General features: G+C 48.3%; 1 protein-coding gene across 5 annotated transcripts in view; it reads right to left on the bottom strand.

The window, feature by feature from the left end:
• SLC4A3 (solute carrier family 4 member 3) overlaps window positions 1-24,699 on the bottom strand; it is an 88,919-nt gene that overhangs the window by 39,832 nt on the left and 24,388 nt on the right. The window contains exons 1-2 of one of the 5 annotated variants that reach the window (XM_056535893.1): window positions 5,492-5,590; window positions 3,924-4,084 (exon numbers count right to left, since the gene is read on the bottom strand). The exons of 2 other annotated variants lie outside the window; for them this stretch is intronic. In XM_056535893.1, coding sequence (XP_056391868.1) covers window positions 3,924-4,014 — 91 coding nt within the window. In that variant the 5' untranslated portion in view covers window positions 4,015-4,084; window positions 5,492-5,590. Of the gene's footprint in view, window positions 1-3,923; window positions 4,085-5,491; window positions 6,727-24,699 lie in introns of those variants that run through there. 2 more of the 5 variants (XR_008847190.1, XM_056535892.1) reach the window with 2 other exon arrangements.

Genomic DNA, 24,699 nt, shown 5'->3' with positions numbered 1-24,699 from the left:
GGCAACCATCTTGTAGCCTTATATAAATCCTGCATGGTAGTGTTTGTGTACCCTGATCTGAGGAAGGGAGGGCTCCTCCCGAAATGCGTAATCAACAGTTTTTTTTTGTTTTATTTGACTTTTGTTCAATAAATGGTCCTGCCAAGGATCCTTTACTATAACCTGGACTTCGTTGTCTTCATCATCAAGAGTCGCAGCGCCGGTATTCAAGGGTTCCCTTTTACTCCTCCACGTCCTCTGTAGTATACATCAGCTGATAAGTACTGGAAGGATTGGGATTTTTTTATAGACGTAATTTACAAATCTGTTTAACTTACTGGCACCAATTGATTTAAAAGAAAATGTTTTCCAGTGGAGTACCCCTTTAAACCTATACAGTACTACTCAATTATCTGTAAGCTATCACCAACAGGTATATTGATGATATGCATTAGGCAGTGTTAACATCACGTTCGGGCGACCCTTTGGCCGCCTTCAGGCTGATAAAACCCTTTTTTGCGATGTAGAATAGTAAAGTGGTCTTCCTAATTCCATATAAAGGTGTGCAGTATAAAAGGACATATACTAGGAAAACAAAATATAGGATATATGCCCATGTGTGATATGGTACAGCCATCTGTTGGAAGTTGTTAAAGGGGTACTCCACTGCCCCAGCGTTCGGAATATTTTGTTCCGAACGCTGGGTGCGGGCTGTGGGGGTGTGACGTCACGGCCATGCCCTTGTGAAGTCATACCACGCCCCCTCAATGCAAGTTTATGGGAGGGGGCGTGGCGACAGCCACGCCCCCTCCCATAAACTTGCATTGAGGGGGTGTGGCATGATGTCAAGAGGGCATGGCCGTGATGTCACGACCCCCACAGCCCATAGACTTGCATTGAGGGGATGTGGCGTGACATACTGAGGGGCGTGGCCATGACGTTACAACCCTGCAGCCCGCACACAGCGTTCGGAACAAAATATTCCGAACACTGGGGCAATGGAGTACCCCTTTAAGAGATGCTTTAACCCCTTAAGGACCAAGCCTATTTTAGCCTTAAAGGGGTACTCCGGTGAAAATCTTTTTTTTTTTTTTTAAATCAACTGATGCCAGAAAGTTAAACAGATGTGTAAATTACTTCTATTTAAAAAAAAATCTTAATCCTTCCTGTACTTATTAGCTGCTGAATACTACAGTGGAAATTCTTTTCCGTTTGAAACACAGAGTTCTCTGCTGACATCACGAGCACAGTGCCAGCGTAAAAGGAAATCCCCATAGCAAACATATGCTGCTCTGGATAGTTCCTAAAATGGACAGAGATGTCAGCAGAGAGCACTGTGCTCATGATGTCAGCAGACAGCTCTGTGTTCCAATAAGAAAAGAATTTCCACTGTAGTATTCAGTAGCTAATAAGTACAGGAAGGATTAAGATTTTTTAATAGAAGTAATTTAAAAATCTGTTTAACTTTCTGGCATCAGTTGATTTAAAAAAAAAAAAAAAAAAAAGGTTTTCTCCGGAGTACCCCTTTAAGGACTAGGCCAATTTTATTTTAGCGTTTTCGTTTTTTCCTCCTCGCCTTCTAAAATCCATAACTCTTTTATATTTCCATCTACAGACCCATATAAGGGCTTGTTTTTTGCGTGACCAATTGTACTTTGTAATGAAACCTCTCATTTTACCATAAAATCTACAGCGAACCCCCCAAAAAAATTTTTTAGAGAGGAAGTTTCAATGAAAACCTCAATTTTGCACATTTTGGAGGGTTTTGTTTTCACACTGTACACTTTACGGTAAAAATGACATGTGTTCTTTATTCTGTGGGTCAATACGATTAAAATGATACCCATGGCTAGATACTTTGATATTTTTGTACCGCTATAAAAAAAATCTAAAACTTTTTGTACAAAATCAGTTATCTAAAATCGCCAGATTTTGACCACCTATAACTTTTTCATTTTTCCGTATATAGGGCGGTATAGGGTTTTTTGCGCCATCATCTGTACTTTTTATCGATATCACATTTGCATATATAAAACTTTTAGATCATTTTTTATAATTTTTTTTTTTTTTTTATAAAATGTGACAAAAAAGCTGCATTTATGGACTTTTTTTTATTTTTTACCTTTACGCCATTCACCGTACGGAATCATTAACATATTTTGATAGTTCGGAAATTTACGCACACGGCGATATCAAATATATTTATAAAAAAATAATTTACGCTTTTTGGGGGTAAAATGGGAAAAACTGACAATTTTCATTTTTATTGGGGGAGGGGATTTTTCCCTTTTTTTTTACTTTTTATTTTTACATTTTTCAACTTTTATTTTACACTTTTTAGCATCTATAGCAATCCTTCGATTGCTAATACTGTTCAGTGCTATGCATAGGACATAGCACTGCTCAGTATTATCGGTCATCTTCTGCTCTGGTCTGCTCGATCTCAGACCAGAGCAGAAGACCCCAGGAGACGGCCGGAGCCAGGTGAGGAGCACAGTGCTCTCTGCTGACCTCTTCTGTCCATTTTAGGAATTGTTCAGAGAAGGAGAAGATCCCCATAGCAAACATATGCTGCTCTGGACAGTTCCTAAAATGGACAGCAGAGGTGTCAGCAGAAAGCACTGTGGTCGTGACAGAAGAGAAATCGAAAAAGAAAAACATTTCCTCTGTAGCATACAGCCCCTAAAAAGTACTGGAAGGATTAAGATTTTTTAATAGAAGTAATTTACAAATCTGTTTAAGGGTGGGTCCACACTACGTTTTGTCCCATACGGGAGCGCATACGGCAGGGGGGAGCTAAAAGCTTGCGCTCCCGTATGTGACCGTATGCGCTCCCGTATGTCATTCATTTCAATGAGCCGACCGGAGTGAAACGTTCGGTCCGGTCCGCTCATTTTTGCGCCGTATGCGCTTTTACAACCGGACCTAAAACCGTGGTTGACCACAGTTTTAGGTCCGGTTGTAAAAGCGCATACGGCGCAAAAATGAGCCGACCGGACCGAACGTTTCACTCCGGTCGGCTCATTGAAATGAATGACATACGGGAGCGCATACGGTCACATACGGGAGCGCGAGCTTTTAGCTCCCCCCTGCCGTATGCGCTCCCGTATGGGACAAAACGTAGTGTGGACCCAGCCTAAGAGAGGGAGAACTTTGTCTTCGCAAGAGAAGAGAGGCTGAACAAGGGCCTCTATGAATTACATTACTTTCTTAGTGCTGCCATGCCAAGTCACTGCTGATTGTGTAAAGTGAATTCTACATTTTGCACCTTGCACCACAGTGAACCAAACTGGGAAGTTGCTGGAGTAGATAGGCAGAAAGCTGTATCCTGCTGGATCCTTAAAGGGGTACTCCAGTGGAAAACTTTTATTTTTTTAAATCGACTGGTGCCAGAAAGTTAAACAGATTTGTAAATGACTTCTATTAAAAAATCTTAATCCTTCCAATACTTATTAGCTGCTGAATACTACAGAGGAAATTATTTTCTCTTTGGAACACAGAGCTCTCTGCTGACATCTCATTTTAAGAACTGTCCAGAGTAGGAGAAAATCCCCATAGCAAACATATGCTGCTCTGGACAGTTCCTAAAATGGACAGAGATGTCAGCAGAGAGCACTGTGCTCTTGATGTCAGCAGAGAGCTCTTTGTTCCAAAAAGAAAAGAATTTCCTCTATAGTATTCAGCAGCTAATAAGTACTGGAAGGATTAAGATTTTTTAATAGAAGTCATTTACAAATCTGTTTAACTTTCTGGCACCAGTTGATTAAAAAAAAAAAAAAAAAAAGTTTTCCACTGGAGTACCCCTTTAAAACTAACGCTCAGGAGAGGATAGGTTTGAATGATAGAATTGACCTTGGTATTTTTATCTGAATTGTGATTATTCATATAAATAAACATTACTGTTGCATTTTTGGAATTGTTTTTAACTCTGTCTTTTGCACTACCTGTAACAGTGGGTTGATGCATATCATCAGGTGGGTGGATATGAACCCCCCTGTGAACGTGCAGCAACTGGTGGAGTCTGATGAAGCGCATTTGCGTGAAACGGCTGTAACTTTTTCCAGGTCTGTTTGGGCATCTGCATTTGTCCAAGGAAGTTGTTGCACTACAATGGATTTTTAAACAAGTTCAATAAAGTATCCTGTTTTTCAGTACATAGCGGGTGAGTGCCATATAAAGCACTAATTAAAGGGACAGTGACCTAAAATCTATTCTTTTGACTGAGAAGCTGTAACATTCCAAATAATACTAAAGCAAATTAATTTTATTGGAATTGCATCCGAAGTTTCAGTAAAGTTTTACAAGTTTTTTCACTAAATCCTGTTGTTTCATCCTTACACTTTGTATATGGGAACAGCTTCATGGACAAAAGGGTTATGGTTGAGTCATCAGGGAATGCTGGGTTAGCTTCTATACCCTGCCACATGACGTATTAGATAAAGGACTACAACTCCCAGCTGAACCACAAAACACTTATTCCTAACCCCCGGTCACCACAACGATTAAAAGGGTACTCCACCCCTAGACATCTTATCCTCTATGACGGGCGATGCAGGGGCCAGAGGCCCGTGACATCACGGCCCTTTCCCCTCGTGACATCACGGCCCTTTCCCCTCGTGACATCACGGCCCTTTCCCCTCGTGACATCACGGCCCTTTCCCCTCGTGACGTCACAACCCGCCCCCTCAATGCAAGTCTATGGGACTATAGGACAACCACCACACCCCCTCCCATAGACTTGCATTGAGGCGACGGGGTGTGACGTCACGAGGGGAAAGGACCGTATTATGAAGACATCCCATGTCCACGTATGCCCTATTATTTCATATGGACGTCATAGAGACTACCCCCTCTATGATGTCCATAGGCGCTCAGGATCCCTGTCTCTACAAGCCAGAATGGAGGGCCACTCTGTCTAGAAGAGACAAGTCATCTATGTATTACAGATTTTTGTTTGCAGGGAAAAATGAATGGCTGGCCCCGACTTTCCCGGGCAAAATCAGCTTTTTGGGGAAGGGGGTGCCAAGATCTCCATGATGGCTCCAAACTGAATGTGGTTGTCTGTGAATACACAACCCCTTAATAGATGACCCATAACCTACCCAAACAATTAGAATCAACTATTATTAAATAGTTAAGGGTACCCTGAGAACATATTTTTACAGTTTCTTGATACACCCTTTCATTACCAGCATATGAGGGTTTATAATTTGTCTGACAAATTAGGAAATCAGTCAGATGGGTGTGAATGGGTGGGATTATACCATTAGGGGTGAAAATTAGGATTACACGTCCCTCAATGTACAACAATCCCACCCACTGATTGTATAATCCTGCCCATCACCTGATCTCACTTCCATTATTAAGATTAAGTTCACGCCCATCTGACTATTAACTAAAGTGTCAGACAAACTATAAACCTACATATCTCGGGAAATAGTAATAAAACACAAAATATCACTTAAAAGTATACATGCCATAAACACGTTAGAAACAGAAGAGTTTTACTCACGGACGCCGTCTCCATCAGGTTGGGATAGATGGGTTTTGATGGATTCCCAAAGATCATAGTCATCAAAGTTCAGGACAAACTCTTCGAAGTCCTCATGTCCTACTGAGTCCCTCATATTTCGAGTGGAACTTTCTTTCCTAACCACTTCATTTGAGGCTTCCTCCTTCCCTTCACTTTCGTCTCCTTCTTGAATTGTTCTCATCCTTCTCTTCGATCACTGCCTTGAAATGACTTCTTGGTCTTTCTCTTGTTGTTGGCCGTTCCGAGGACTTCCTACAATATACTGATACTTTCTAGAACAGGGTCAGCTATTCGAATGAAACATATGAATACCACGGCAAGGGGTCAGATCCTACCCACAATGTCCACATATCAGAGGTGGACTTCCTCACCTGACCTGTAGCCAGATGATGGTGCAAGACATAGCGCTCGCAGTTAGTACAGTTTAGAACCCAAAAATGGTTTCCTATGTAATTAACCAATTCCTTCTCTATTCCTGCCTAGTGGAACTGGAATGGTTGCTCGAAGATTAGCTAAGGTAGGTCAATACATACCCGTCCTAGCCTATGTATGGTCTACCTGCTTCTTCTGAAGACCACCCCATAAGATTTTTCCTGATCTCAACCTTGCCTCAATGCTCTGGAGTTGTCTCCAGCCTGTCCATCTGGTGTATCCTCTCTATGTGTCACTACCCGCCTGTTCTATTGAGTTCTCCATGTCCCCAGGACATCTCCATGGATTTCCATGACGTTCTTCAACCATCCCATTGCCCAGTGATGTCAGTGTCAGGCATGAGTTCTTTATTTAGAAAACAGAATAACACGTGAGATGGTTCCCTTCTTCCTCTAGGACGTTGGGTAGAGGTCAATGGACGCCCAGCATCCATATTAGTTCCATATATCTTATATATTCACTATTTATCCAGGACACATAGACCATTAATCTTACGCTGTATACACTGTATATTTTTGGAATTGAACAGACATAACTGTTGCTAAAATACAACAAATCAATACTTTCCCTTGGTGTAATTATTGATCGCCCAGTAATCGATCGCTCTCCAAAGCCTCCAGCAGTTCCTGCACTTCATTCAATGTCAGAGCTCAGTTATGATGAATAGGTGTGGGGATCAGGGGTAGATGTGAGGCTCTTCTACTTACAGTATGCTGTGTGTCTGAATAGTTGGACATACTGTATACATAAAGGGGTCCTATACTTTTGTTAGACGGATCCCCTGAACATAGTTTCATTTAAGATTATTCCACTGTTGGGACATCCAGTGATCAACTGGGATTTAAAGGAGTAGTCCAGTGGTGACTCAGTGGTGAACAACTTATCCCCTATCTTAAGGATAGGGGATAAGTTGCAGATAGCGGGGGGTCCGACTGCTGGGCCCCCCCATTATCTCCTGTACGGAGCCCCGACAGCCCGCGGGAAGGGGGCGTGTCGACCTCCGCACGAAGCGGCGGCCGACACGCCCCCTCAATACAACTCTATGGCAGAGTCGAAGCGCTGCCTTCGGCAATCTCCGGCTCTGCCATTGAGATGTATTGAGGGGGCGTGTCGGCCGCCGCTTCGTGCGGGGGTCGACACCCGCTATCTGGCCGGAGAGCCGGGGCCGTGTACAGAGAGATCGCAGGGGGCCCCAGTGGTTGGACCTCCCCCCCCCCCCCCCCGCGATCTCAAACTTATCCCCTATCCTTAGGATAGGGGATAAGTTTTTCACCACTGGACTACCCCTTTAATATGTATTCTACTTCCATGCAGCGCCACCACAGGGGAATTGAAGAATTACATGGTGCACATTAAAATTAAATGGGTATTCTAACTTTAAATCAGACAATGGTTGTACATGCACAACTCACCACACTATTCCAATGTGTGACTTGGATTTTGCTTCCCTACATTCATAGGCAAGCAAAAACCCCAACATTTTTTGACATTGTCATTGTGATAACAATGATAACAAACCTGGTATTAAGTGGTAACTAATTGTTCCCACATTGAACCACGCTGACATGACAAATATATGTCGCACTTCATGTGACCATCAATTGTTAAAACAGTAGGTTCCCTGATGAAACTGTGAATATCTGATGGGGGAAACTGGTCGGGACCTTGTTTTGGAACTTTGAACAGACCTTTCTCTTCCCAATCTGAATGTAGGCATTTGAATGTCTGTAAAGGTGGTATCTTGGTGATTATTTTTACCTTGAAGCACTGATACTTCTTTCTTATCTCTATCTTTATTTTTTCTCCCTCACTGTATAACAGGTCAGGGTCCGTGACCGTGGTTGGGGAGAGGTCGGTACCCCAAAAGACAGGGTCACAGGGGGAGAGGTTTAAGTTATAGAATGCACAAAGAACCCAATTATACTGGTGCCCTGGTAGAAGCCAGTAACTGGGCAAAACCTGGGCAAAAGGTTTGCAAAGTGTACAAGTGGGCTGTGTTTTGGATGAATGCAATGAATGTACTTAACCCCTTAAGGACCGGGGTTTTTTCCGTTTTTGCCTTTTCGTTTTTTGCTCCTTGCCTTTAAAAAATCATAACTCTTTCAATTTTGCACCTAAAAATCCATATGATGGCTTATTTTTTGCTCCACCAATTCTACTTTGTAATGACGTCAGTCATTGTGCCTAAAAATCTACGGTGAAACGGAAAAAAAAATCATTGTGAGACAAAATTGAAAAAAAACGCCATTTTGTAACTTTTGGGGGCTTCCGTTTCTACGTAGTACATTTTTCGGTAAAAATGACACCTTATCTTTATTTTGTAGGTACATACGATTAAAATGATACCCTACTTATACAGGTTTGAATTTGTCGCACTTCTGGAAAAAATCATAACTTCATGCAGAAAAATGTATACGTTTAAAATTGTCATCTTCTGACCCCTATAACTTTTTTATTTTTCCGTGTATGGGGCGGTATGAGGTGATCTGAAGTTTTTAACGGTACCATTTTTGCATTGATAGGACTTTTTATTCATTTTTTCACGATATAAAAAGTGACCAAAAATGCACTATTTTGGACTTTGGAATTTTTTTGCGCGCACGCCATTGACCGTGCGGGTTTAATTAACGATATATTTTTATAATTTGGACATTTCCGCACGCAGTGATACCATATATGTTTATTTTTATTTTTATTTACACTGTGTTTTTTTTTTAATGGGAAAAGGGGGGTGATTCAAACTTTTAATAGGGGAGGGGTTAAATGATGTTTATTCACTTTTTTTTCACTTTTTTTTTGCAGTGTTATAGCTCCCATAGAGACCTATAACACTGCACACACTGAACTCTTATACTGACCATTGTTATCCCATAGGGACCTATAACACTGCACACACTGATCATTGTTATCCCATAGGGACCTATAACACTGCACACACTGATCATTGTTATCCCATAGGGACCTATAGCACTGCACACACTGATCATTGTTATCCCATAGGGACCTATAACACTGCACACACTGATCTTTTACATTGATCACTGGTTTCTCATAAGAAACCAGTGATCGATGATTCTGCCACATGACAGCTCATGCCTGGATCTCAGGCACTGAGCAGTCATTCGGCGATCGGACAGCGAGGAGGCAGGTAGGGGCCCTCCCGCTGTCCTGTCAGCTGTTCGGGATACCGCGGCTATCCCGAACAGCCCACTGAGCTATCCGGCATGCTTTCGGTTTCATTTTAGACGCGGCGTTCAACTTTGAACGCCGCGTCTAAAGGGTTAATAGCGCGCGGCACAGCGATCAATGCCGCGCTATTAGCCACGGGTCCCGGCCGTTGTTAGAGGCCGGGCCCGACTCGCTATGACGCGGGGCCACGCCGTGGCCCCGCGTTATACATCGGGAGTGGACACATGACGTTCCAGTACGTCATGTGTCCTTAAGGGGTTAAAGGAGTATTCCAGTAAAAAACTTTTTATTATCTATTTTTTATCTATTAAAAAATCTTAATCCTTTCAGTACTTATGAGCTTCTGAAGTTAAGGTTGTTCTTTTATGTCTAAGTGCTCTCTGATGACACGTGTCTCGGGAAACGCTCAGTTTAGAAGCAAATCCCCATAGCAAACCTCTTCTAAACTGGGCAGTTCCCGAGACACGTGTCATCAGAGAGCACATAGACAGAAAAGAACAACCTTAACTTCAGAAGCTCCAAAGTACTGAAAGGATTAAGATTTTTTAATAGAAGTAATTTACAAATCTGTTTAACTTTCTGGAGCCAGTTGATATATATATATATATATATATATATATATATATATATAAAAAAAGGTTTTGCCCACGATAACCCCTTTAACAATATATATGATGGTCGACCCTATAGTGCAGTGGTCTTCAACCTGCGGACCTCCAGATGGTGCAAAACTACAACTCCCAGCATGCCCGGACAGCCGTTGGCTGTCCGGGTATGCTGGGAGTTGTAGTATTGCAACATCTGGAGGTCCGCAGGTTGAAGACCACTGCTATAGAGTGTGTGTGTTTTGTCTGCAGAAGTGAGGACTCAGAGACCTATCATCTCCCCCGCTTAGGTTACGCACTTTCTCTGGTACAATAGTACAGGGCGTTACCTGGTAAAAAAAAAAAAAATCTCTGATTATGTTTCCATACATTCCGAACTCCTAAGGCTAATAATTTACTGTATATCAGATCACGCACTAGTGAACAATAACTGTGGTCAATGTCACTGACCCAGAAATGAAGGTGCAGTTGTGGTTACACAGACCCAGTACAGATCATGTGGATGATGCTGCAGGCAATGGAACAGATCGAGGTCCCTGCACCAGTTATCAGTCTAGGACAAGCCTGCTTATCTATCTATCTATCTATCTATCTAGCAAAAGAAGAATACAAAAAGCACACTGCTAGCACAAAGATACAGATAAAACATGAAAAGCTATACAGCTATAGGGAAAAAAATGAAAAAGTGAGGTACTTAGCTCACATTTTGGCGGCCAAATAGCTTGGACCATCCCACCATGGTAAGGTGATGGGCTGGTCCAAGCTATTTGGCCGCCAAATTGTGAGCTAAGTACCTCACTTTTTCATTTTTTGCACTATAGCTGTACAGCATTTCATGTTTTATCTGTATCTTTGTGCTGGCAGTGTGCTGCTGTATTCTTCTGTTGCTGTATATTTAGCCTAGCAGCGTGCACCTGTATGCCAGGTCCATATAGTAGTTTGGTATCAGTAGTGCTGGCTAACTTATCCTTGTTTGTGTTATCTATCTATCTGTGATGTCCCAGTACGGGATATGCATCTCACAGTCTTATCTTCTTGAGTCCCTCCTTGTCCCCAGGGCTCACCTTCACTGTACCCCCATAGTCTGTATAAATTGTATATTATGTGTGAAGGACCTTTGATATGGTCGCATGGTTATTAATCACATGATAATAGTTGTCACATGTCCAAGTCACATGTTTTGTTACCCAGAGAGCACCAGGTGACCAGATGACCTGCAGCTAGCCTGTGGGCTCCTTGCACAGCCCCCTGTATAAGGAAGGGAGGAGCTGCAATCTGTCTTTTTTTTCAAGTCCAGTCCAGACGTCTCAGAGCCAGTGTCCAGCACATCTGGAGGCCTCAAGCCTAACCTACTGCCACAAGTCAGTAAGTCAAGTCATCTCTGTCTGCTGTCATCTTCAGTCAAGTCTATTATAGTCAGCGTGGCTGTGCTAAAGTCTGTCAAAGTCACTGCAAGTCCCAGCAAGGTGCGAGGCCCCAGAGGTCACCTCTCTGGGATCCTGTCCTAGCTGTAAAGACTGTACCATCTGTCTACCTCAGTAAAGCTACCGTTAACCCTGATCTGGCCTTGGACTCTTATTTGCCCTGCTTAACTAGGACTAGCGGAGCTACCATTCGGGTGGTTCTCAGTTAAAACCACGCCCTGGCGTCACGAACATTTAGGGGTTAACACCATCTGTCCCTGGGCTACAACATCTGCCCCATACACCTCACATCACACTCCGGGCTCCACTGACCCCAGTCAAGCATCCACTGCAGCGCAGACTCTGCATAGACTAACAATCATCGCAAGTAAGTCTCTGGTGCCGGTGGCTCCCTGCATTAACCCTCTAGTGCCCACCAGCGTCACCGGGTACTTACCACATCGTGGGGGGGGGGGGGGGGGAGTGCCACCCAGAGTATTCCCGTCAGTCAAGACTAAACTGCTGCAACACCTCATCAAGCATCTTAAAGGGACAGCGCACTCAAGTAATCTTAAAGCGACAGCGCACTCAATTCCTCTGAAAGCGACAGCGCACTCTTAAAGCAACAGCGCACTCAATTCATCTTAAAGTGGCAACGCGCTCAATTCTTCTTTAAGTGATGGCGTACTCAAAAAGTCTACAAGATGTTAGCACCGGTATTCATGGGGAAGGAGAGGATCCAGAGTTTGTTTGTCTTTTATTCTCTCCCTCCTAATCAACAGGTGCAACTGCTAACAGGACAACTACAGGGACCACAGTTAGAGGAAGTCTGCACCTGGCCTGAAAAGGCGACTGTTGAGCAGATCTTTGAAGGACTCTGCCAGGTATTTGAGTCACATTCTCCATCAGAGGTATGTCTCCGGCTGCATAAAGGCGACAGAAGCCAGGTGAGACCTTGAGAGCATATGCCTCAGTCCTACAGAATGCCCTAGAAACTGTCCAGAAATTAGATGATTTAACTCCTGAGCAGGGCAACAAGATGTTAGTGGACAGATTTATTGATGGGGCTCATAATAAGTGGGACAAAGCCCAACTGAGAATGTTAGCGATCCAAAATCCCAATATACCATTCCCCGCTTTCAAGAGACTGGCTATACAAGTGATTGAGTCCAGGACTGAGTTAGAGGAAATTTGTACACCCCTTACACCCGTCCAAGAGCCGTTAGGGGCGGTAGCCAGGCCTATACCACCACCGTCACCAGCTCCCGCTCCAGTGTCATCTACTTTGCCAGTCGCTGCAGCCTCAGACTTACAGACTGTTAGGCAGGACATTGAACAACTGACCAAGGCTGTAAAGGAGCTGGCCACTAGAGATGTCGCGAATTGTTCGCCGGCAAACAGTTCCCGGCGAATTTAGCATGTTTGCGTTCGCATCGCCGGGCGAACATATGTGAAGTTCGATCCGCCCCCTATACTTTAACATTGCAGTAAACTGTGACGCTGTGAGTCAGAGTCAGCAGACACATTACAGCCAATCAGCAGCAGTCCCTCCCTTCCAGACCCTCCTACCTCTTGCACGGACGACATTTTACCCTCATTCGGCATGCTGCAGGCTTAGGAAGTGGAGGGTTAGAGAAGCTGCTCCTGCTGTATAGGGAAAGCGATAGCTAGGTTGCTGCTAGGGGGTGTATTCAGGGTCCAGTTTACTCCTAAAGCACTAGTGTAACATCTGCTTTAAGGACAGCACCCAAAAAAGCCCTTTTTAGGTCTGAAAGATATCAGTTCTGGTTGGGAGGGAACCGCTGGTTAAAAGGGGTACTCCAGAATTAAACTTAAGTTCCTTCAGGCAACTAACTACTACAGTATTCAAAGGGCTGAAATATATCAGTCCGTGTGTTGTGCAACAGCTGGAGGCACCCTGGTTGGGGACCGCTGCTTAAAAGGGGAACTCCACTGGCAAGCTTTTTTGCTCATTGTCACACTAGTGCAAATCACATTTGATGTGACAGTTGTGCAAATAAAAAAAAAATACCTTTTTTGGCTTGTTAAATAAAAGCAGTCGTCACTGTCAGTTCACGTCACAGTTGCCAGTTTTTTTGCCTGCAGGGATAAATTGTGTCACCCTAGTGCAAATCACATTAGGTGTGACAGTTGTGAAAATTAAAAAAAAATACCTTTTTTGGCTGTTAAATAAAACCAGTCGTCACTGTCAGTTCACGTCACAGTTGCCAGTTTTTTTGCCTGCAGGGCAAATTGTGTCACCCTAGTGCAAATCACATTAGGTGTGACAGTTGTGCAAATTTAACCAAAAAAATGACAGGCAGAGAAAGGCCACCCCGCAGGGGCCGCTGTGGTGCTGGGATTCCCTATGGCCCTAGGATGGCCAGTGTTCAGAGGCCACGTTCCCTGAACCCCCAAAGTTCTGAGGACTTAGTTGACTGGCTATTACAAGACACCCAATCTACTACAGCTTCCGCTCGGAACCTTGACGCACCATCCTTCTCCTCCTCTAGCTTAGCTTCGGGCACCTCTCATGCTACCACTTGCCCACCTGCCGCCAACACCAACACTAGCACCACAGCAGCTTTACTTGATCCGTCAGAGGAGTTATTTACACATCAGTTTGAAGACATGAGTGATGCACAACCATTATTGGCAGAGGATGTAGTTAACAGGGATATGTCTCAGTCAGGCAGCATTACACACATGGACGTACGGTGTGATGATGATGTTGTACCCGCTGCTGCTTCCTTTCTTGAGGTGTCAGATAGCGGTGAAGGTGTTGATGATGACGATGTGTCCGTGGATGCCATGTGGGTGCCCGCTAGAAGAGAAGAAGAGGGGGAAAGTTCAGATGGGGAGACAGAGAGGAGGAGGAGAAGAGTTGGAAGCAGGGGGAGGTCGTCGCAAGGAGCTAGTGGCACAGTCGGACAGCATGCATCGGCACCCGGGGTCAGCCAGACAGGACGCCAAGCAACGCATTGTTACGCCTTGCGCTCCGGGTCCCCGCTCCTCCCCGGAGCGCTCACGGCGTCTTTCTTCCTGCAGCTCCCCGGTCGGCGCTGACCGGGAGCGCTGCTCTGCCATGCCCGTTGGGGATGCGATTCGCACAGCGGGACGCGCCCGCTCGCGAATCGCATCCCAGGTCACTTACCCGTTCCCGTCTCCTGCGGTCATGTGCTGGCACGCGCGGCTCCGCTCTCTAGGGCGCGCGCGCGCCAGCTCCCTGAGACTTAAAGGGCCAGTGCACCAATGATTGGTGCCTGGCCCAATTAGCTTAATTGCTTCCCACCTGTTCCCTGGCTATATCTAGTCTCCTCCCTTGCACTCCCTTGCCGGATCTTGTTGCCTTGAGCCTAGTGAAAGCGTTTTTGTGTGTTTATACCCTGTGTACCAGACCTTCTGTTATCTCCCCTGACTACGAACCTTGCCGCCTGCCCCCGACCTTCTGCTACGTCCGACTTTGCTTCTGCCTACTCCCTTGTACCTCGCCTATCTTCAGCAGCCAGAGAGGTGAGCCGTTGCTAGTGGATACGACCTGGTCACTACCGCCGCAGCAAGACCATCCCGCTTTGCGGCGGGCTCTGGTGAAAACCTGTAGTGTCTTAGAACCGGTCCACTAGCACGGTCCTCGCTATCCCTCTCTGGCACAGAGGATCCACCTCCTGCCAGCCGGCATCGTGACAGTAGATCCGGCCATGGATCCCGCTGAAGTTCCTCTGCCAGGGGTCGCTGACCTCCCTACGCTGGTCGCCCAGCAAGCTCGTCAGATCGCCCAGCAGTCGCAACAGATAGCGCAACAAGATCACCAGCTGTCGTACTTGACTACCATGACACAGCAACTCCAGTCACAACTACAGCAAGTACAGTCGCAGCTACAGCAGCAACAATCATCTCCTCCGCCAGCTCCAGCACCCCTTCCGCGGCGAGTGGCCGCTCCTAGCCTCCGCCTGTCCTTGCCGGACAAATTTAATGGGGACTCTAAGTTTTGCCGTGGCTTTCTTTCTCAATGTTCCTTGCACTTAGAGATGATGTCGGATCAGTTTCCTACTGAAAGGTCTAAGGTGGCTTTCGTAGTCAGCCTTCTGTCTGGAAAAGCCCTCTCATGGGCCACACCGCTCTGGGACCGCGATGACCCCGTCACTGCCTCTGTACACTCCTTCTTCTCGGAAATTCAAAGTGTCTTTGAGGAACCTGCCCGAGCCTCTTCTGCTGAGACTGCCCTGCTGAACCTGGTCCAGGGTAATTCCTCTGTTGGCGAGTACGCCATTCAATTCCGTACTCTTGCTTCTGAACTATCCTGGAATAATGAGGCTCTCTGCGCGACCTTTAAAAAAGGCCTATCCAGCAACATTAAAGATGTTCTGGCCGCACGAGAGACTCCTGCTAACCTGCATGAACTCATTCATCTAGCCACTCGCATTGACATGCGTTTTTCTGAGAGGCATCAAGAGCTCCGCCAGGAAAAGGACTTAGATCTCTGGACACCTCTCCCACAGTCTCCACTGCAATCTGCGCCTAGGCCTCCCGCCGAGGAGGCCATGCAAGTGGATCGGTCTCGCCTGACCCTGGAAGAGAGGAATCGCCGTAAGGAAGAGAATCTTTGTCTGTACTGTGCCAGTACTGAACATTTTCTGGTGGATTGCCCAATCCGTCCTCCACGTCTGGGAAACGCACGCTCGCACTCAGCTCTCGTGGGTGTGGCGTCTCTTGATGCCAAGTCGGCTTCTCCACGTCTCACGGTACCTGTTCGGATTTCCACTTCAGCCAGCTCTCCCCTCTCAGCCGTGGCCTGCCTGGACTCTGGAGCTTCTGGGAATTTTATTCGGGAGTCCTTTGTGAATAAATTCCGTATTCCGGTGACCCGTCTTGTCAAGCCACTCCACATTTCCGCGGTCAACGGAGCCAGGTTGGACTGTACCATACGTTTCCGCACGGAGCCCCTTCTTATGAGCATCGGATCTCATCACGAGAGGATTGAACTTTTGGTCCTCCCCAATTGCACCTCGGAAATTCTCCTTGGACTTCCCTGGCTTCAACACCATTCCCCAACCCTGGATTGGTCCACTGGGGAGATCAAGAGTTGGGGTCCCTCTTGTTCCAAGGACTGCCTTCTACCGGTTCCCAGTACTCCCTGCCGTGACCCTGTGGTTCCTCCTCTATCCGGTCCCCCTAAGGTCATTAAGGACTCTGCCTGCCACAGGAAATGCCTCTCCCCCCCTCCCAGTCCCATCAGGCAAGCCCCTGTGTCCCCGCATGGCCCTCGTCCTGGTGTCACACTGCCCCGTGCCAGGTCTCGCCCTCTGCCCTCTTTCCCCATTCCTACTCCTGCGGTTCTGCCTGCCGTTGAGGAGTCCCTCCATCCTTTCCCGGTGTCCTCATCCCAGGGGAGGCAGTTACCCGATAAAGAGAAGGGGAGACCTAAGGGGGGGGGTACTGTTACGCCTTGCGCTCCGGGTCCCCGCTCCTCCCCGGAGCGCTCACGGCGTCTTTCTTCCTGCAGCTCCCCGGTCGGCGCTGACCGGGAGCGCTGCTCTGCCATGCCCGTTGGGGATGCGATTCGCACAGCGGGACGCGCCCGCTCGCGAATCGCATCCCAGGTCACTTACCCGTTCCCGTCTCCTGCGGTCATGTGCTGGCGCGCGCCGCTCCGCTCTCTAGGGCGCGCGCGCGCCAGCTCCCTGAGACTTAAAGGGCCAGTGCACCAATGATTGGTGCCTGGCCCAATTAGCTTAATTGCTTCCCACCTGTTCCCTGGCTATATCTAGTCTCCTCCCTTGCACTCCCTTGCCGGATCTTGTTGCCTTGAGCCTAGTGAAAGCGTTTTTGTGTGTTTATACCCTGTGTACCAGACCTTCTGTTATCTCCCCTGACTACGAACCTTGCCGCCTGCCCCCGACCTTCTGCTACGTCCGACTTTGCTTCTGCCTACTCCCTTGTACCTCGCCTATCTTCAGCAGCCAGAGAGGTGAGCCGTTGCTAGTGGATACGACCTGGTCACTACCGCCGCAGCAAGACCATCCCGCTTTGCGGCGGGCTCTGGTGAAAACCTGTAGTGTCTTAGAACCGGTCCACTAGCACGGTCCTCGCTATCCCTCTCTGGCACAGAGGATCCACCTCCTGCCAGCCGGCATTGTGACACGCATGCTGTTGGCACCACCAGAATGCCGTCATCGCAGAGCTCAGCAGTGTGGCATTTTTTTTGTGTGTCTGCCTCTGACAACAGCGAGGCCATTTGCAACCTGTGCCAGAAGAAACTGAGTCGTGGGAAGTCCAACACCCACCTAGGCACAACTGCTTTGCGAAGGCACATGATGTCACATCACAAACGCCTATGGGATCAACACGTCAGTACAAGCAGCACACAAAGTCAAAGCCGCCATCCTCCTCCTGGTCCAGCATCTTCAGCCAGGTTAACCACTGCTGCCCTCCTTGCCCCCTCTCAACCATCCGCCTCCCCGTCTCTCGCCTTGAGCAGTTCCTGCTCATCCGCCCAAAGTCAGGTGTCTGTCATGGAGATGTTTGAGCGCAAGAAGACAATGTCTCAAAGTCACTCCCTAGCCCGGCGTCTGACAGCTGGCTTGTCGGAACTGCTAGCCCGCCAGCTTTTACCATACAAGCTGGTGGAGTCTAAGACCTTTAAAAAATTATTTGTAGCCATTGGGACACCGCAGTGGAAGGTACCCGGCCGAATTTTTTTTGCACAAAAGGCAATCCCCAACCTTTACTCCATTGTGCAAAAGGAAATTATGGCATGTTGTCACGATGCCGGCTGGCGGGTAGTGGATCCTCTGTGCCAGAGAGGGATTGGCGTGGACCGTGCTAGTGGATCGGTTCTAAGTCACTACTGGTTTTCACCAGAGCCCGCCGCAAAGCGGGATGGTCTTGCTGCGGCGGTAGTGACCAGGTCGTATCCACTAGCAACGGCTCAACCTCTCTGGCTGCTGAAGATAGGCGCGGTACAAGGGAGTAGACAGAAGCAAGGTCGGACGTAGCAGAAGGTCGGGGCAGGCAGCAAGGATCGTAGTCAGGGGCAACGGCAGGAGGTCTGGAACACAGGCTAGGAACATACAAGGAACGCTTTCACTGGCACAATGGCAACAAGATCCGGCAGGGAAGTGCAGGGGAAGTGAGGTGATATAGGGAAGTGCACAGGTGAAGACACTAATTGGAATCACTGCGCCAATCAGCGGCGCAGTGGCCCTTTAAATCGCAAAGACCCGGCGCGCGCGCGCCCTAGGGAGCGGGGCCGCGCGCGCCGGGACAGGACCGAGGGAGAGCGAGTCAGGTACGGGAGCCGGGGTGCGCATCGCGAGCGGGCGCTACCCGCATCGCGAATCGCATCCCGGCTGGAAGCAGAATCGCAGCGCCCCGGGTCAGTGGATCTGACCGGAGCGCTGCAGCGGAGAGAGTGTAGCGAGCGCTCCGGGGAGGAGCGGGGACCCGGAGCGCTCGGCGTAACAGTACCCCCCCCCCTTGGGTCTCCCCCTCTTTTTAGGGCCTGAGAACCTGAGGAGCAGACTTTTATCTAGGATGTTGTCCTCAGGTTCCCAGGATCTCTCTTCAGGACCACAACCCTCCCAGTCCACTAGAAAAAAAGTTTTCCCTCTGACCTTTTTAGAGGCTAAGATCTCTTTGACAGAGAAGATGTCCGAGGAGCCGGAAACAGGAGTGGGAGGAACAGATTTGGGAGAAAAACGGTTGAGGATGAGTGGTTTAAGAAGAGAGACGTGAAAGGCATTAGGGATACGAAGAGAAGGAGGAAGAAGAAGTTTGTAAGAGACAGGATTAATTTGACACAAAATCTTGAAAGGACCAAGATAGCGTGGTCCCAACTTGTAGCTAGGGACACGGAAGCGGACATATTTAGCGGAGAGCCATACCTTGTCTCCAGGGGAAAAAACGGGAGGAGCTCTTCTTTTCTTATCCGCGAACCTCTTCATGCGTGATGAAGCCTGTAGGAGAGAATTTTGGGTCTCTCTCCATATAATGGAAAGGTCACGAGAAATTTCATCCACAGCGGGCAGACCAGAGGGCAAGGGGGTAGGGAGGGGGGGAAGAGGGTGACGGCCGTACACCACGAAAAATGGGGATTTGGAGGAAGATTCAGAGACTCTGAAGTTATACGAGAATTCGGCCCATGGAAGGAGATCTGCCCAGTCATCCTGGCGGGAGGAAACAAAATGTCGCAAATAATCACCCAAGACTTGGTTAATTCTTTCTACTTGTCCATTGGACTGGGGATGATATGCAGAAGAAAAATTTAATTTAATCTTGAGTTGTTTACAGAGAGCCCTCCAGAATTTAGACACGAATTGGACGCCTCTATCCGAGACGATCTGCGTAGGCAATCCGTGAAGACGAAAAATGTGTACAAAAAATTGTTTAGCCAACTGAGGCGCTGAAGGAAGACCAGGAAGAGGGATGAAATGTGCCATTTTGGAGAATCGATCAACGACCACCCAAATAACAGTGTTGCCACGGGAAGGGGGTAAATCAGTAATAAAATCCATACCAATCAGAGACCAAGGCTGTTCGGGGACAGGCAGGGGATGAAGAAAACCAGCGGGCTTCTGGCGAGGAGTCTTATCCCGGGCACAGATAGTGCAGGCTCGCACAAAGTCCACAACATCCGTCTCCAGAGTCGGCCACCAATAGAAGCGGGAGATGAGTTGCACAGATTTCTTGATGCCCACATGACCAGCGAGATGGGAGGAGTGACCCCATTTGAGGATTCCGAGGCGTTGGCGTGGAGAAACAAAGGTCTTTCCTGGAGGAGTTTGCCTGATGGAGGCTGGAGAAGTGGAGATCAGGCAGTCAGGTGGAATGATGTGTTGCGGAGAGAGTTCAACTTCTGAGGCATCCGAGGAACGAGAAAGAGCATCGGCCCTAATGTTCTTATCGGCAGGACGAAAGTGAATCTCAAAATTAAATCGGGCAAAGAACAGAGACCACCGGGCCTGGCGAGGATTCAGCCGTTGGGCAGACTGGAGGTAGGAGAGGTTCTTGTGGTCGGTGTAAATAATAACTGGAAATCTTGATCCCTCCAGCAGATGCCTCCATTCCTCAAGTGCTAATTTAATGGCTAGAAGCTCTCGATCCCCGATGGAGTAGTTCCTCTCCGCCGGAGAGAAGGTCCTAGAAAAAAAACCACAAGTGACAGCATGCCCGGAAGAATTTTTTTGTAAAAGAACAGCTCCAGCTCCCACTGAGGAGGCATCAACCTCCAATAGGAAGGGTTTGGAAGGGTCAGGTCTGGAGAGCACGGGAGCCGAAGAAAAGGCAGACTTGAGTCGTTTAAAGGCGTCTTCCGCTTGAGGAGGCCACGACTTGGGATCGGCATTTTTTTTGGTTAAAGCCACGATAGGAGCCACAACGGTAGAAAAATGTGGAATAAATTGCCTGTAATAATTGGCGAACCCCAAAAAGCGTTGGATAGCACGGAGTCCGGAGGGGCGTGGCCAATCTAAGACGGCAGAGAGTTTGTCTGGATCCATTTGTAGTCCCTGGCCAGAGACCAAATATCCTAGAAAAGGAAGAGATTGGCATTCAAACAGACATTTCTCAATTTTGGCATAGAGTTGATTGTCACGAAGTCTCTGAAGAACCATACGGACATGCTGGCGGTGTTCTTCTAGATTGGCAGAAAAAATTAGGATATCGTCCAGATATACAACAACACAGGAGTATAGCAGATCACGAAAAATTTCATTGACAAAGTCTTGGAAGACAGCAGGGGCGTTGCACAGGCCAAAGGGCATGACCAGATACTCAAAGTGTCCATCTCTGGTGTTAAACGCCGTTTTCCACTCATCCCCCTCTCTGATGCGGATGAGGTTATAGGCGCCTCTTAAGTCCAATTTAGTAAAGATGTGGGCACCTTGGAGGCGATCAAAGAGTTCAGAGATGAGGGGTAGGGGGTAGCGGTTCTTAACCGTGATTTTATTAAGACCGCGGTAGTCAATGCAAGGACGTAGGGAGCCATCTTTTTTGGACACAAAGAAAAATCCAGCTCCGGCAGGAGAGGAGGATTTACGGATAAAGCCCTTTTTTAAATTTTCCTGGACATACTCAGACATGGCAAGAGTCTCTGGGGCAGAGAGAGGATAAATTCTGCCCCGGGGTGGAGTAGTACCCGGGAGGAGGTCGATAGGGCAATCATAAGGCCTGTGAGGAGGTAGAGTCTCAGCTTGTTTTTTGCAGAAAACATCCGCGAAGTCCATATAGGCCTTAGGGAGACCGGTTACTGAGGGAACCACAGAGTCACGGCAAGGGTTACTGGGAACCGGTCTTAGACAGTCCTTGGAACAAGAGGGCCCCCAACTCTTGATCTCCCCAGTGGACCAATCCAGGGTTGGGGAATGAAGTTGAAGCCAGGGAAGTCCAAGGAGAATTTCCGAGGTGCAATTGGGGAGGACCAAAAGTTCAATCCTCTCGTGATGAGATCCGATGCTCATTAGAAGGGGCTCCGTGCGGAAGCGTATGGTACAGTCCAATCTTTCATTGTTTACACAATTGATGTAAAGGGGTCTGGCGAGACTGGTCACTGGAATGTTGAACCTGTTGACGAGAGAGGCCAAAATAAAATTTCCTGCAGATCCAGAGTCCAAGAAGGCCACGGTAGAGAAGGAGAAGGCAGAGGCAGACATCCGCACAGGCACAGTAAGACGTGGAGAAGCAGAGTAGACATCAAGGACTGTCTCACCTTTGTGCGGAGTCAGCGTACGTCTTTCCAGGCGGGGAGGACGGATAGGACAATCCCTCAGGAAGTGTTCGGTACTAGCACAGTACAGGCAGAGGTTCTCCATGCGGCGTCGTGTCCTCTCTTGAGGTGTCAGGCGAGACCGGTCGACCTGCATAGCCTCCACGGCGGGAGGCACAGGAACAGATTGCAGGGGACCAGAGGAGAGAGGAGCCGAGGAGAAGAAACGCCTCGTGCGAACAGAGTCCATATCTTGGCGGAGCTCCTGACGCCTTTCGGAAAAACGCATGTCAATGCGAGTGGCTAGGTGAATAAGTTCATGTAGATTAGCAGGAATTTCTCGTGCGGCCAGAACATCTTTAATGTTGCTGGATAGGCCTTTTTTAAAGGTCGCGCAGAGGGCCTCATTATTCCAGGACAATTCTGAAGCAAGAGTACGGAATTGTACGGCGTACTCGCCAACGGAAGAATTACCCTGGACCAGGTTCAACAGGGCAGTCTCAGCAGAAGAGGCTCGGGCAGGTTCCTCAAAGACACTTCGGATTTCCGAGAAGAAGGAGTGTACAGAGGCAGTGACGGGGTCATTGCGGTCCCAGAGCGGTGTGGCCCATGACAGGGCTTTTCCGGACAGAAGGCTGACTACGAAAGCCACCTTAGACCTTTCAGTGGGAAACAGGTCCGACATCATCTCCAGATGCAGGGAACATTGGGAAAGAAAGCCACGGCAAAACTTAGAGTCCCCATCAAATTTATCCGGCAAGGATAGGCGTAGCCCAGGAGCGGCCACTCGCTGCGGAGGAGGTGCAGGAGCTGGCGGAGGAGATGACTGCTGAAGCTGTGGTAGTAACTGTTGTAGCATAACGGTCAGTTGAGACAGCTGTTGGCCTTGTTGCGCTATCTGTTGTGACTGCTGGGCGACCACCGTGGTGAGGTCAGCGACAACTGGCAGAGGAACTTCAGCGGGATCCATGGCCGGATCTCCTGTCACGATGCCGGCTGGCGGGTAGTGGATCCTCTGTGCCAGAGAGGGATTGGCGTGGACCGTGCTAGTGGATCGGTTCTAAGTCACTACTGGTTTTCACCAGAGCCCGCCGCAAAGCGGGATGGTCTTGCTGCGGCGGTAGTGACCAGGTCGTATCCACTAGCAACGGCTCAACCTCTCTGGCTGCTGAAGATAGGCGCGGTACAAGGGAGTAGACAGAAGCAAGGTCGGACGTAGCAGAAGGTCGGGGCAGGCAGCAAGGATCGTAGTCAGGGGCAACGGCAGGAGGTCTGGAACACAGGCTAGGAACATACAAGGAACGCTTTCACTGGCACAATGGCAACAAGATCCGGCAGGGAAGTGCAGGGGAAGTGAGGTGATATAGGGAAGTGCACAGGTGAAGACACTAATTGGAATCACTGCGCCAATCAGCGGCGCAGTGGCCCTTTAAATCGCAAAGACCCGGCGCGCGCGCGCCCTAGGGAGCGGGGCCGCGCGCGCCGGGACAGGACCGAGGGAGAGCGAGTCAGGTACGGGAGCCGGGGTGCGCATCGCGAGCGGGCGCTACCCGCATCGCGAATCGCATCCCGGCTGGAAGCAGAATCGCAGCGCCCCGGGTCAGTGGATCTGACCGGAGCGCTGCAGCGGAGAGAGTGTAGCGAGCGCTCCGGGGAGGAGCGGGGACCCGGAGCGCTCGGCGTAACACATGTCTGGCACACAGTGTAGGGGCAAGGGTCCATCTGACCACTGATACCTGGTCTGCAAAACATGGTGTGGGCAGGTATATCACCTACACTGCGCATTGGGTAAACCTGGTGACGGCTGCCAAGCATGGAATGCGTGGCTCTGCAGAGGAGTTGGTGACACCACCACGACTTGCAGGCAGGCCTGCTGCCACCTCCTCTACTCCTCCTACTCCATCCTCCTCCATAACCTCCTCGGCCGAGTCCTCTTCCACTGCTGCGTCTTGCTCCACATCACCGGCACCCCCCCCCCCCCCCCAGCTCCCCAGGTGCTATTCCACATCCCGGATACGGCAGTGTCACACCATCTTGGGGTTGACTTGCTTCAAAGAGAGTCACACCGCACCAGCGCTCCTGTCGGTCCTGAACGCACAGGTGGACCAATGGCTGACTCCGCACCAACTGGAGATCGGCAAGGTGGTTTGTGACAACGGAACAAATTTGTTGGCGGCATTGAGGTTGGGCAAGTTGGCACATGTGCCGTGCATGGCACATGTGTGTAATCTGATTGTACAATGCTTTGGTTTTAAGTACCCAGGCTTACAGGATGTCCTGAAGCAGTCCAGGAAGGTGTGTGGCCATTTCAGGCGTTCCTACACTGCTGTGGCGCACTTTTGAAAAGGATGTGTTTGTGTTTTTCACCGTCCTGCATTATAGAGTCTTCTGGACTTTATGATAATTTAAACTTGAATTTTCAAGAGTACTAACCATTACACAAAGGAACGCTTGTTGCATGTGATTTTTTAACTTAAATTTTCAAAAGTTAAATACAGAGAGGGAAGAACTCTGTTACTTTATTTGCTGAAAAATTTTATTTAGAAAATAATTTCTTTGTGTGTTTCTCCGTCCTGCATTATAGAGTCTTCTGGATATGTGCTTGTTCTTATTTTTCAGCCATGTGTACATGCCTAATTTTTCTGACCTCTTGTGCTGCACTTTTTATGCTACAGCTGCGGCTGCAACAATACCAAATTTTTGAGCCATGTGTACATGCCTAATTTTTCTGGTACTCTCTGCTGACATCTCTGTCCATTTTAGCAACTGTGCATATTAGATGTAGGGTAAGGGTAGCATGGTGGCTCAGAGGTTAGCACTGCTGACTTGCAGCGCTGGGGCCTTGGGTTCAAATCC

The sequence above is a fragment of the Hyla sarda genome, chromosome 8, assembly GCF_029499605.1.
Source record: "Hyla sarda isolate aHylSar1 chromosome 8, aHylSar1.hap1, whole genome shotgun sequence".
Classification (NCBI taxonomy): Eukaryota; Metazoa; Chordata; class Amphibia; order Anura; family Hylidae; genus Hyla; species Hyla sarda.
This window is presented reverse-complemented; position numbering and strand designations above follow the sequence as displayed.